Here is a 15,754-nt window from a genome sequence, read left to right on the forward strand (position 1 = left end):
TTTTACATACATGTACAAGCTTGCCTAATAAAAAATTCATGAAGAATCGACGGAATGGTGAGACTTTAAAAATTTACTGAGGTAGAGGTAGATGCAGCTTAGCTCATGAAATAACTTATATAATTTTAACAGTTGATACATACTAAATTTTCCCCTTCCATTATTGAAATTCGGTATTTTAAAAATGCAAATCTCTAATTATCAGAATAAATGTGAAATAGAAGTAACAGAAACGCTATAAAATTCATGAAGACATATCCTAGTTCAAACCTCACACGACCTTTAACCCCAATATATGAAGATGAAACCTAAATTTAAATTTAATTGTATGTTTTACCAAGCTCGGTTAAACAGAGGGACAAAAGATTGCAATCCATGTTTTTTGTTTGTTTTAAATCAACATACTTAGAAAATGGGATTTCCTTTATTTTGAGGCCCTAAAAAAGGCTCCCTCAATGGCTTTATAGTATCATAGTATGCCACAGATTTTGTTTAAAAATGACTCGCACAAAATTCAATAGATAAAATACCAAGCAGCTTCACGGCTGATATAGCTTTACTATTAGTGATGCCTACTCTGAAAAGAACATGACCCAGACTACAGAAGAAGTTGAATAAAGATATTGTCCAACAAATTAATGAATCTGAGGTCTACCCAAATAATCTGATTTAATACCCATTTTGAATAAGAGTATGTCAAAACCATCATTTTTTACTAACAGTGACGAAACTATTACCTGGTATTACAAAATTGAATTGTCAAAATGAACAAATTGATAGAGGCCCACCTGAGGTACCTACAAATAAAATATCAAAGCAATCAGGCTAGCAAGCAGTCTTTCGAAAAGAAATGGGAAAAACATTTTTTTTACTAAAAATGAAAAAAACTGGAAACAAATATTCATTGAAATTAAAAGAAAATTTTACGATATTATCACAAAATAAACAAATGGAATAAGAGTGTGCAGAGTACTTACATTTATTCCTTCATAGGATTGATTAAATTAAATTGGTAAATTATAAAATAGACACTAATTTATCAATTGCACAAAAGCTGTAACACACTTAAAGAGTTCTTTAATCCTATGCAGGTATTTGAGCTACCTTACAGTGAGAGGCCGCCACGAGGATTGATCATAATTTCAAATGGAGACGTCAGAGATAAAAAGCAAGACAACTTGATCCTTTTACCTCTCTTATCAGTATTTATGATTAACTTGAAAATATCAGTCCTTCATTCAATGTATGAGTCAACTCATTACGCATTTCAGGCATTGCAGAGAACAAATCTTATTTAAAAGCAGACTCTTTTCTGCAATTTGCATGACGAATATATTTCATTAGTAATGTCTATTATTACTGCAATTTGAATTTCCGTCAGTGAGTAAAATTCTCGTTTTTACCTATTTTCGCTATCAAATCTTACAATCCACTTCCCTTATTAACGAATGATACGATTCAAGGTCCACAGAGGTAAATGGACAGCTTTTAAAAGGAAATTACTGTTTCCCCGAATTCAGATAATCAAATATGTACATTGCTAATGTGACTGTCACATTTAAACCAAAAACAAAATGTTTTGGGGCAAGATTGATGTTTTTTTGTTTTTTTGCGTAGTAGCTAATCCCCTTTGAGAGTCTGCAAAGGGTACAAGCAATAATGAACATAGTGGTGTTTTCAACACCAACGCATTGTTCCAAAGGATATATGAGGAAACGGGCAGATAACATTTGGTTTACCGTATTTGTTCTATTAGAAGCACATTCTCAATTGAGCACATGAATCAAAATTTGCATTTATTGTATGATAGATCCAAAAGTCTGATGACTATCGATAATATAGCTCTGCTCAATGAGATATACAATGTGATCTACAATAATATATATATATAAATTATATTTGAATGTATGTCTGTGGTTTGCAGTCTGTGAATTATCCCAGAGCACCTGTGTAACCAAGCTTCATTGAAATCTGAAGAGTGGTTCTTGATGAGATATCCTGGAACAGCTGAAAATAGGTTAATTTAAGCAAATATTAATATAGTGTTAATATGAACAGGCTGAAAACAAGAACTAATCAGGTCTGTGAATTTTCCCAGAGCATCTATGTACCAAGTTTCATACTCAAATATGTTAGTTGGTTCTTGAGATGGACATGTAAAATCCGATTGGCAGTTGGCAGAAAAGCGGATCATATGCAAACACTTGCACATACATACATACATACATAATCGCAAAGACTCCTAAATGTCGCTTTGCACACTGGAGTAAAAAATACACCAGACTGCTGAACAATTTTAATACCTGATCCAAACCAAGACCACAAAAAAACATCCAATCATCAGGAAAGAGTCATGTCACATGGCCAAGGAATGCTTCAAAAGTCTACTTAATTCCTATGTTGCAAGACAACAGCCGATAGTCCAGTATTTAAAGTCTATTTTTAACACCTCTTCAATCATATACACTTCATATATCGTAGTAATCGCATTATTAATTTTTATATTAATATATTTGCATTTTATAGATTTTTTAAGGCATCAATTTACATTTGTCAAATCTAGACAACATTGACATGCAAGGGACAGCTTCCTAACACCGTCGTGAGATAAATGACGTCAACTTTATCTTGCACACATACAAGGCAAAAAAAAAACACGTAGATTCAAGCAGTATAATAAGAAATCTAATTTGGGAATTAGATTTTCAACAAGGCCGTTAAAAGGGTCTATTTGCTTCTCCTTGCAATCAGCGAAACACTTCAATAACTGAAATGCAAGACGTATTTAATTCCTAGAAGCCGAAATGACTGACTATTGAGTTTAATACTTCAACCTCACAAATATATGACAATGCTTAGACAGTGTGTGTGTATATGCGCATGTATCATACACTAAACAGATGATTCTATCAAATCAGATGGCTGCACATGCTCAGTGCCAGGCATCATAAAGTATGTGAGGCATGTCATATCTTACATTCCATGCATGTTGGTTTCTACTTACATCACCTGCTTCTTGATGAACTCCTAATCTAGATTTAAGTCAAGCTGATGATGACGACGACGACGACGTGAATTGGATCATTTTTCATGAGCTTCACCGCCACTTGCTGACTTCAAAGCTATTTGTTTAGACATGTAATGTATTTTCAACAACAGAAATACAAATTTATCATAATGTGCTGAACGACCTCTGTCCTCTAAAACCTGACATATAAACCATTTAGTCTAAAATAATTAAGCAGAGAACTTTTTAAACACCACAAGTTCAGTTTTTTTACTCTCTCAAACCTAGATAGGATTAATTTGAAAAAAAAAAATATAAATTTGAAATGATTAATCAAATTTTTCTGGGAGTTTGTCTTGAAGAAAAAAAAATATTTGATCCACACCTCACAGGTAGATGACTGTAATGCGTTGTGGGACATTTTGCAGCAATGAACATGCTAGCATGGTTTACATATGTGCAGTGCATTATGGGTGAGAATTTCCCATTGTATATACATGTAATGAAAAGTTATTAATATTATCATATTGGAAACTCACTAATTTTAATGTTTTTATTTTTTTAATATTTTAACAATATTTCAAATTTTATAAATAATATATACTTTTCTAATTCAAATCACCAAGCTAGTTTTCAAGACATACAATGTAGTTAAAAAATTTCACCATGGAAATTTGTACAATTTTTCATGACATATGTCTCTGGAAAAATTTACCCCATTTTTTTTCTTCTATTTTTGGTATCCTAATGGATATGCACCCATAAAAATGACACCTAATCATGAATTCGATCCAAACCACCTAAAAAAGAATGTCAGACTTTTTAAGAAATCTGACAATTATTTTAACTTGCTTTGAATAATTGTAACTCTTATCTTGTCAAATATTTAATAAATTGATATCCTTCCCGCAAGACGTTCAGTATCAACGGTCGTAGTAATTAGTTTCCCTGGCTGTCACTAGGGAGCATAAATTAATTAAACAGAGCAGCCCCAAACTAGGGACAGATCACTAAAAAACGTCGTGTTATGATCAAACTCGTACGTAATTTGCTTGTTAATGAATGCTGTCATGTTGATTGCCCAATGGCATTCTACAGAAAATGAAAAAAATTAATACGTGATAGTTCACATAATTCTCAAAACATGAATTCTTAATTTTATTTGTTATCATATAATTAAGAAACAGAGAAAACCAATAAAAATATGTGATATTTTGCTGAAATTCTAACTTTATCAAATTACCTTACAGCTAATTAATCCTGCTCCTAGACAAATGTTAGCGTCATTATCGTTATCTTAGCAATGAAGCATCACTCGACATGACCAGCATTAATAATCATGACACACCTAAAAGCACCGAAACATAATCATGAATAATTCATGAGATGTCATTCCTAAATTCATTATAAATATGATTGATATTACTTTCAATAACATTATAAGTAACACACAGTGTCAGCAGGAGTCGCACTTTATGCATTTTCCAACATTTTTTTAATTGTACAACATGTTTGTTATTTCGAGGAGTGTGTCTCTAAGCTTACACAAATGTCATAACCATCGTAGATTACAAATTACATTGATAGCCGAAACATCTCCTGAATTACTGATGATCGCATAGGTAATCAGCAAAAGATCGTGTCAAGCATAGTTATTAAGCCATACTGGAATGTGAAAAGGATTTAGTTTTGTTCTCTCTCCACAGAAGGATCTATTTCTAAAAATCAATAAATTACCCACAATGCATGAGCCATTCAATTTTACAATGCAGCACATATCAGATCATGATCACACCTTTAACCATTTAAGATGCATCCGAATATGAATAATAAATATGTATGTATGTAGCGAGTTTCTAATTAGGGTGCACATAAATGGAGGTACCTGCTGTACCTGAACATGTACACCCCCCCTTCCCTGCACCCCCCCCCTTCCATCTATGAATAATTGAAATATCCAGATTGGAATCTGTATTCAAAGCAGTTTATCTTAAATACAGACCCTATGACTTATAATGGTACAAATTCATCCATCCATATCTTTTTCACCACCAATTCCCTCTTTTCATACCAAAATAGTCCTGTTTAAATTCTGTACTTTCCATCAGAAGATTGGGGAGAAATAGCAAAATATTTTGAGTAAAAACTGAAAATTTACTCAAATTTTGTCGTTTCTAGAAATATTGAAGAATATAAGAAAAAAGTATAGAAAATTTTAGACGAGAAAGTCTATAGTGCTAAGAAGGTTAGATAGAAATTCACAAATTATTTTTAAAAAATCTAAACACAGCTTGAGTGCTGGCGACAATTTAAACGATACAACAAAGATAACAAAATTGAAATGAAGAATACAAGGTCAGAATCCTAAGGCTTGATATCAAGCACACACGCACACAAAATGCAGTCTTTTCATTTTTACACAACAAAGGTATGATAGACAGCTTTCCAGTAATTCATCCCACATTCCACCACAATTTGCGTTGAGTAGAGCTATGTCTATAGAGACGTACGTATCAAGAGCCTGTAATCATCATTCATGCACCAATGTAACAAAATCACCTTACTAACAACTAGAATTCTGGTAAAAAAATTGACAAATATGAAAATATGTTTAATACTATCACACTGTGAATACCGGTAGCTAGCTTTTGTCAAGACTAAGAGCATTTTTTAATGTATCCTAAAAATAGAGATCACTTCCTTTCAAGTCTCGATGATGTGAACAGCTCTGATCAAGTTCTAGTCAAATTGTATTTTTTCAGTTTATACGTCACTACATAACTATATATTGGATAGATGTGATTATGAATATTAAATCACTATTTTATACCACAATTATGATAATCAATTGCTACAACAAGAAGGAAAGAGAACTTATTTTAATTAGGGTTCAAGTTGTTTGGACCCTGTTATTTTTTTTTTTCATCTTCTATCGCTTCTTTGTTGCTCTAGAACTTAAACACCATTCCCTGTTGCATATTGGGAACTATGAGAACATGTGTATCTAACATTCAGGATTTTGATTGGTAGACTGGTTTGGCAGCCATCTTGGACTGAATTTAAACAGGAAGTGGTCATTTTGAACCCTTTCTGAGGGTTTAGGCATTCTGAATTTATTGTAGTAGTAGTATATATTACTAGTATTATTGATACAAAAACATTAGTGGACATATGACTTTTTTATCACCATATTTTTTCTCTGAAAAATACCAAAAACACTTTTTCATCAGAACCACTGAACACATTGATCTGATATTTGTTTTTTAGCATCTATGTATACTGCTCACTAAAAGTTTGGAGAGCTCTTTGTGTGGCTGCCATCTTCGATGCCACAAATGCCACATTTTTTCGATTTTGAATTTTGCAATGTTGCATCTTTATACTGAATTAATTTGAATCAGTCACATGATTTGACCGCCATCTTGGATTTCCACCAAAAATGGCAAAAACTTGAGGAATTTGTTTTTCAGGAATGCTTTAACCGATCAACTTGATATTTGGCATGTAGCATACAATGTATATGGCAATCGCTTTTAACAAAAAAACAAACAAACAAACAAAAATAATTTTCATGGGTCACATGGTTTGTCCACCATCTTGAATTTTCGTAAAAAATGTTGGGGAATTTGTGTCTCACTAATGCTTCAACTGATCACAGTCCCTCAACTGTGAACTGATCAATTTGATAGTTTGCATGTAGCATGAATGATAAAAAATATCTTATGATAATAATAACATATATACATATATATATATATATATATATATATATACATATATATATATATATATATATATATATATATATATATATATATGGGTACATATTATTACTACTACTGTCAGTCTTCAAACTCTGTGCACTAATAAACAAGGATAAAATCGTGACTGCATGACATGAGGGTTTGTCCCATAGTCTTTTTCCATATTAAATCTGGAACACATACAGACTTATTTAAAATTAAATGACAATTCCGGAGCGTAAACATCTCACACAATAGATATTATCTCACCCTGACACTGATCTGAGGAGTCTCTAAGGAGAAAACACTTGTGTTTGTTTGCCAACACTTGATTAAATATATAGGTCTGAACTTTGACCTAGGCAAGAAGAAAGATGGCACACTACAGCAGTTGCCTGCCTGCCTGCCTGCATGCATGCATGCAGACATACATGTAATTATGCAAATTTGCAGCTATTTATAGACCAGCCCTGTGTCAAACACAAACTATAAGGAACTAAACAACATAAAATGACAATCAAATATTTTTAATACTGTGTATGTAGCACAAACAAACCACACCCATCAGACCCAACTGTCAGTATGAATCAATACAGAGTATCATTATTTAAAGAGAGTGGGGTGTTTTTCTTTGTCAAATGAATATTTTAAAAAGTATGTTCATTTCTGGTTGCTCTTGGTTACGGATAGCAAATTTGAATAGTACTTGAATAATCAAATTTATTACCTTGAAACACTTGAATTTATACATGCTGTTGGCACTTTCATTTCAAGTTCACTTACAATTCCATATATCACAAAATCTTATCGCTGCATTAAGTTTGCAGAATTACTTTTTAAGCGTTCAATTTCATCACATGGTTCAGTGGGTAGTGAGCAGAAAGATCCATGAACACGTTTGTACTCGCAACTTTCAACTCTTTAATGCCAAAAACACCGCATAGTAAATTAGTAAATACTAGCACTAAAAAACAACAGACTGTAATTCTGCATGATGGCTACAGATGGAGTTTAGGATTTGTTTTCCCATGTACTCTGATCTTTTGAAATAAGTAATCCTTTCTGATGCATCTTCTATTAAGGATTGTGAATATAAACATCACAAATGGGTATTTACTAAAGATTTAGTTATCGAAAGGCTCAGGCAAAGATCTGCAAAGCATCTAAGACCCCCACCCCCTAATTACTAAAACATATCATACACGGATCCATCCAGGGCTATGGCTCCAAGCATTCTCCATAATATCATCCTGGTTTAGCTGAGCAGCCTGTACATACCATGTGCACAATACTTAGTAATCACCATATCGAGTCTATACCCATATCATCTCAATTTTAAAGAGATGCTATATGTAGTGCAGTAGCATGGCCATTAAAATTCACCATTAAGTTGTCATGGCGATGGGGGGCTGCAATTTAATTAAATTTTGAAGCCAAAATAACAACAGATTATCATTGATGAAATTCATATACAACAATTCTACTTTTTGTGCAACGTGGTTAATAACGAAAGGCGTGTCAATTATACACAATAACAATTAAAATCAAACTTTAATTCTAATCAACCGACAAATGTTAAAATCACAAACCTAATCAGAATTCACTGCTACAGAAGCATTAATCAGTCTAAAGCACTGTCAAAATTGCTATTAATGACGCATTAATATTGTGGACATGTCTGGCTTTAAAAACTAGATCTACCCTCGAGATGGACTAAAGGTTATAGACAGCACTGGTGGGCCGAGGGGGACAATGTACAGAATACAAATCACGTTGAAAAAGGCAGTAGATTCCTGCAACTGAGACAATATCAGTGTAAATTATACTCAACTCTATAATGTAGAATTCTGCTTAGAATTCAATTCATACGGAAATAAAAGCGCTATGAAACACAATGACTTTACCATGGCAATGGCAACATTGGACATACGTGTTGAATGTGTATAGAAACTAAATATTTGGGACAGCTAGGTGCTGTGATTGACTTGATCATAGACCTAACTGATTGCAGTTGTCAGCGCTACTCCACACGCCTGTCATCAAAAGCCTGGCCATGCAAGGATTCCGGAACCTTGAAAAAATGGCATATTTAGAACATAAATAATGGGGACCGCTGTCAGAAGTGTGAAGAGTCTGCAACAGCTGTGGAGTGCCAAGTAGCGAAATATTCAGCTTCTGTGCTGCAGGGCTTCACCAGAGACTCTGTCAAAAAAAAGCTTCCAATAACGCCTCATACAATAGTATAATTGTTTATTTTGATCCTGCTGACTTGGAATCATATGCTGCACTAAAACCTAACGACAAATCAAGTCAAGTATCAAGCATTTTTTTTTTTTAAATATCCATCACAACTGACAACTAAACAACATTACTTTGTAAGCCCTTGCACATGAAAAAAAGTCCAGAGAGACGACGGTAACATTCAATGTCTGGAATTTTCACCTAACAAAAAATTAATTTAAAAAAAAAAAATGCAAATTTGCCGTCAACAAATGTTAGGTAACAATTAAACATGCTACAACACTGATAAAAATAACTTGTTAGTTTAAGTATATGCATATATTTAAGGTTGGGCTTATAGTAGATAGAGCACTGAAAGCATCTCAATTTTCACACACCAATTAATCAATTAAAACGCACGGAGGGGACATTATCAAATGGACTAGGATCAAAACCATCTCATTATCACCACTTATAGGCAGATTTTTTTTTTTTTCGGGTAAATCCAGTAACATGCCATTAAATAAAAAGCAATGCTTCCTACACACCTATCACTGCACACAAAATGGAGTTGGTGCGTTGAATATCAGAATACTGGTAGATGAAATTTGATACAAGATGGAAGAATGGATTGCCATGAAATATAGGGACATTTATGAGGACATTTCTTGCAAGTCTTTTTGTCTTGTCGACCCCAATGCAATGACTGATATAATAATACTTCAAGACTTTCCAACCTGTAAAATTAGTCTCTCACAAATTGAACTTAAGCCTATGTGAGAAATATACACATGTCAGCATTTTATAAAAGCAGCAAGGTCAAAAACGTTATTATATAGGTGACACTATATATAGCACACAGTTGTGGTTAATTAAAAAATGTAAACAAAAAATTACAAAAACAGCCAACACTAATGTACAAATCCCCTACCCCCCCCCCCCCCCCCCGAACAAAAATTAACCAAAAAGATGCTGTAACACTTGTGTTAGCAAAGAGGAGAGGCCCAGGCAGGGTGGATGCTATTGCTTTATTCTGAAACCAGTAACAATTCAGCATAAGTATTACTCAAGGCAGAGATGCAGTGACTGATAATTACCACATACTTTGTATTATTTCATAATTCACCATGAAAACTGACAGATGCATGATGGGGATTTGCAAGCGACTATGATTTCACTCTCTCTCTTTCTGTCTGTCTGTCTGTCTGTCTCCGAGGATGAGACTCAGTAAATAGACGGATAGTTATTTTGTTCAATTAAGCACAGCCAAACAGATTAACTTCCATTCTTTGACATCTCTCTATCTAACTTAATACATTCAAGTGGGTGAAAAGCTCTCATTTTTATGTGTAGAAAATGATTTAATCTCATGAGCAGAGGTGGAGACGGATGCGGGGGAGGGGGGCATGGTAATGTGTGGAGGGTAAATAAGTGAAGGATCACCTGAGTAACCCACAAAGACGTAAACTAAATTTGAATATCTCCATCTGTTCATGCCGAATGCCATTATACAAGTGATAAATTACTTCAATTTATATCAAATGCCAGAGTCAACAACTCGCATAAAATAAACAGATATTTTTGTTCATGACTAAAAGGAAATGAATTGCTAGGTTAACATGAAAGACTAATTAATGTAATTAAATAATGAGCTACTATACATGTCTCAGAGTTCATACGATATGTCACTTTTATTGCCAAAGCCATAAATTTTGTCATAAAAAGATGAATAATAATTTATGACCCGTTCAGAGAGGCCACAGACATGAAGTAGGAAATGCCAAGTATGGAATCAGGACATTCTTATAATTGTAACTAAGCTGGCTTTGTTTTTGTCTTCTTTTTTGGTTATCATTATTTGTTTTGTTCTGTTTTAAATATACATTATTACATTATTCATTTATTAACAAAATATCTTTTGAAATTTATTTTTTTATAAATCCCACAAAATTTAATATACAATAATACTCTGATAATCTTAATTTAGTAAAGTGCTGTAAAATATGAATCAGACAATGCTGGGAGAGGAATAGAACGTACAGTGAGTTTTGACTTCAGCGTGCGCCACTTCCTGCTTTGCATGCGACTATAGGATTTTCAGATTAACTTATAAAAAAAAATTATTATTGAGAATTTCAGAATAATAACACTTTTTTTTTTGTTTCAAAGTGTGAAAGTCATACATGTTATTGTTGTTTAAATGAAAAACAAAAAATATTGCTCAATGTTATAGATTAATATTTACCAATTTATACACTTAATAACTACTAAATTTAGAACTTTTTCTGTAATAGTTTATTTAACTTCCAAATCTAGCTGTATTTTTGGGGGGGAGATCTGTGCATTATTATTTTGAAATCATGGTATCATTATATCCTGTCCATCAGACAAAATGTCACTTATATCTAGAGGTAAAAAAAAAGACAGTTTCAGAACAGAAAGTAAATGCATATATTATTTGTATGTTGCTACAATATAAGCAATCTGCAGTGGTTGAAGGTTTTATAGACATGATTCTATCAAACTGGAAAATAAGGTTGGGGGTTAAATGTCCTGCCTCAGATCATATTACAAATACATATGTATTATAAAAACAACTGTGTTAGTGTGGGGTCACATGTATTAAAAATATATTTCAGTTCTAAAAATATATATATATATATACCTGGTATGTATGTATGTATGTATATATATTCAATTTATTTATTTTAGTGATTAAAATAACATTTAAAATAATATTTCAATTTATTTATAATTTAAAATAATACATTTAACCAATGTTTATTCAAACTGTAATATATCTATATCCGGAAACCTGCTTCTGTTCAATCGGCACAAATATTTTAACTGCATTCCCTGCTATGAAATATTGCTTCCTTTTTTTTCACAAAATAAGAATACTGTACTTACATAACAATTGGCATTGAATAACAGGAACAATTATGCAAATCACAATTCCTTTATCTGTATAGATTCAGGCATTTAATGGGTCTATAATTAACATGATGCGTGTATCAGCTGACATATTTTTACTTTTTTTTTCACTGTAACTGAAATCTGACCATGTATGTATGTCATTCATGTCAACACACAGAGAGAGGGCAGACACTTTTTACCTCGCCTTTTTTATAATCCACTGCAAATAAAATTTTGTTGGAAACCCGATATTGAAAGGAAATTAATCTAGGTAAGAGGAAATGCTTTTCCTTACAGAAGAATTAAATATTTAGATATCAACTTCACAAAGGATATATTTTATGACCACTTGTGGTCTGAAGAGACAGGCCAAATGGCATGTTATCTCTCTTTCCACTTTTGAGCACTTTCCCATACGAGATTGCCATTAACCTGTCAGCCATCCATACCCTTTCAACTCGCCATGAGTCCAAATACAAGTCACAATTGGCCATATTCATGACCTTCAAACGGTTGTACATCCTGGTACCTTCTGGGGGTACACTATTAATTAGAATTTCAAAATTATCCTTCCCCCACCCCCAAAACACTAAACAGTTGTCACTGACGATCAAAAACAGTTATCGTAAACATGACAAAACTGTCACATAATATTAGTACCAGGATGTGTGACCTTTAGGGTCATATGGTAAAACCTATTTAATAACACTCAATTTATAGATTTAGATTTCATTCACTTCAACTGATTTCAAAAATGAAAAGATAACAATACCTGGTTTCATCATTGTGGAATTCCAGCTCCCCATCAGCATCTTCAAAGTCGTCACCATGTCCTTTAGCGGTGCCCTCGATACTATGGTATGGTACAATAACAGTGCCACGGGCGCCAGATGACCTCACAACTTTAATTTCCAGCTCACCAGCGGTTTCTGCCACTTTCACCAGTTTCTCCTCAAAATGGAAGATACCAGCATGGTCATCGTCCAATATAACGACAGTAGCAAATGCTGGCTCTACTAATCGTGCTTGAGGACCAGCGTGGTTGCTCTCGAACATCCCATCCGCAGTTCCAACACGGACGTTACTGAGGCGGATATAGAAGTGTTCATCTTCTTCAAATATGTCGTCGTCGATTATAGTTAACTGGATGTTTTTTTGAGTTTCGCCAGGTTTGAAAACAAGTGTCCCCTCAGCATAGTGAAAGTCGGAGCCTGCATTTGCAGTGCCATCTTCGGATCGGTAATCAACGTATATGGTGCTGTTCATATCCCCGCCACGTCTTACTACCGTCGCATTAAAGGTACCAACGTTCTCAAACACAGTATACTCAGCAGGTTCAAAAAAGACCCTGGTGAAGTTTTGATCCTGTGGCACCTCTATCTTGACCTCAGCTATGCTAGTGCGCTTCTTGTCCAGGTTTTTCTTCAGAATATTACCTGCACCAACCATTTTACGTGTTGCTTGGATACGATAGAATGCCCTACTCTTGGTTTGCCGATTAAGAGCCTCATAATTGGCCATTTGTTCCAGAGTTTCATGGTCAGCTTCAGGATGTTTCTTTTTCAGATCACGGAGAATGCGTATAGCTTCTTGGCGACTTTCATCCAAATCTTTAATATCCTCAAAATCAAGTTCATCATCCTCAAACCGCCCACGATATTCAACATCATCATACTCATGACTCAACGGATAGTGATTGCCCCTGGACTCACCAGGCATGGCTTCCAGTCGCATTTCCCCTTTCGCATCTCGCTTTACAATACTCTTAGCTTTATATTTCTTGCGCAGAAATTTCATAAAAAACACACGAGTGTCAACCAAATATGCAACAACTACCAGGAGTGGGAAGAACATAAATGTTAAAAGAGCTTCCCACACTTCAATAATGCCAGCAGAAAATACAGCAAGGATCATGTAAAGCCAGATATAGGCGAAAAGACTACAAGTTGCCGTTACAAAAAATACTCTGAGATGCTTCAGCCTACGTACCTCTCCATCAGGAATGGCATACACACATATTGCAATAATTACGAATAAGTTAAAGGCTGCACTACCAACAATTGTGCCCGGACCAAGATCACCAGCGTGAAAACCATTGCCGATAATCTCAATCAATGAGAGTAAGATTTCAGGAGCAGATGAACCGAGTGCCATCAAAGTCAGATTCGATACAGTCTCATTCCAAATACGCACACTGACGACAACTTTCTCACCATTGGGCCTCTTCACAGTCACTTCCTTTTCCTTGGAAGTGATTACTTCGATGGCTGCCATAAAGCGATCTGCAACAATAGAAACGCCCAGAAACATGTACGCCAGGCCAGCGAAGTACACAGTGGCTCTGGCCGCCACGTCGCCCACATTCACCGGATCTGGAGTCCATTTTGGTAGAAGGACTCCTGGTTTACATGCGGTAGCATTGCGTGAACACACTTCTTCTTCTTCGCCCCCATCCCAGACTGGAGGGTACGTACTATTTCTGAATGTTTCTTGAGTTAAAGTCGGGTGAAAATTAAGAAAAGCAACCACAAGCAAGAGGGCGCTTGCTCCCACCCCTCTTGAAACTGTGGTTAGTTCAGACAGAGTCCTTGAAAGGATGGAACACAGTAGCTTCATCATTTTAGCGTATTTACAGGTGGATCATTGAAACAGAATTAAATAGAAAAAATATCTGAAAAAAATAAATAAAAGAAGAAAAATTGTTAATAATGTTTGTCTAACAGAAATATAATACAAATATATGTTTTCATGCACCAATCTTAATACGACTACACTATATAGTTGCTACTACTCGTATATATACGAGAAATAATTCAAATGGCACTATCACATACACATAGTAAAATGCGTTGAGAGCGGGGGTTAATTATTTAAATAATAATTAAATTTCACTGTTTCGCTTGTCAACAACTATCAAGCCAGTAAAATTTAATAAATATAGGAACACAAGCATTCAGTACTTTGCCGATGTGAAACATGGCCGCGATGAGTTAACGTTGACAGCGCCGATAGTTGTACTTGACAATAACAATCATTTGATAGTAAAATTGAATGCCTTCCCGTCTTTCTTATTATCTCTCCCCCACTGAGGCCAAATGTCTTTTTTTTTCAAGAAAATGGTCTGATAATTATACTCAACTGTAGCAAGCGGTTGGTATGTCGACTGACTTGAATAGCGTCACTAGCGGGACATATAGGGAATTCCACACAGTGTTGTAAAATGTGTGTAGTCCACTTGTGTTGTCTCGTTGACTGCTGCTGCTGTTGGGTGTGCTCTACTCGCAGACGCGACGGAGAAAATAACAACCGAGGCCGGCCGTCCTTGTCACTTTCTGTAACACTCGGTGGACGCGGTGCTGGTGCTAGTCGGCACACATCAAACCAAGCGACGTACTATAGTGACGATCTCAGAAGATCCACGAGTAGTTGGTGAACGGTCGGTACAGGAAAAAAACGATGAAAAAGCGGCTAAGGAGCGTTTACCAGCCGCTATTTTGTCCTACATCCGCACAGCACAGTACAGCGGACAATCAAGAAGGAAAATGTTGCAGACCCCTGATTAGCCTCTGTGTTGCATCATGGGAAGAAAGTGAAATGTATTCAGTTCGCTGCGCTTGGTGGGCGTTTTCAATTTTAATTCAGTTTCATGCCGGAATTGTTTGACGTCACTGCATATTATTATATCGCTGCCGCCGTTCACTTATATGAAAGGGACGCTTTGTCTGTTCTTTTATAGACGCACAGAAAGCATACTATATTGATGTTTTCGAAACACTTGTTTGCATGGTCTTACGAGGGGTGGATGTGTGGCTCAGATTTGCGGAAGCTGCACAGAAGTATATTCGATGTTCATGGGGAAAAAAAGCTA

General features: G+C 34.9%; 1 protein-coding gene across 2 annotated transcripts in view; it reads right to left on the bottom strand.

Moving 5' to 3' along the window:
• Positions 1–15,452, bottom strand: part of LOC100368666 (sodium/calcium exchanger 3-like) — a 54,863-nt gene extending 39,411 nt beyond the window's left edge. For both annotated transcript variants that reach the window (XM_006812316.3, XM_006812315.3), the window contains exons 1-2: positions 15,026–15,452; positions 12,659–14,557 (exon numbers count right to left, since the gene is read on the bottom strand). In XM_006812316.3, the coding sequence (XP_006812379.1) occupies positions 12,659–14,505 (1,847 nt within the window). In that variant the 5' untranslated portion in view covers positions 14,506–14,557; positions 15,026–15,452. The remainder of the gene's footprint in view (positions 1–12,658; positions 14,558–15,025) is intronic.
• Between the last annotated feature and the right edge of the window lie 302 nt (positions 15,453–15,754).

This window comes from Saccoglossus kowalevskii, chromosome 2 (genome assembly GCF_978046115.1).
Source record: "Saccoglossus kowalevskii chromosome 2, keSacKowa6.1, whole genome shotgun sequence".
Classification (NCBI taxonomy): Eukaryota; Metazoa; Hemichordata; class Enteropneusta; family Harrimaniidae; genus Saccoglossus; species Saccoglossus kowalevskii.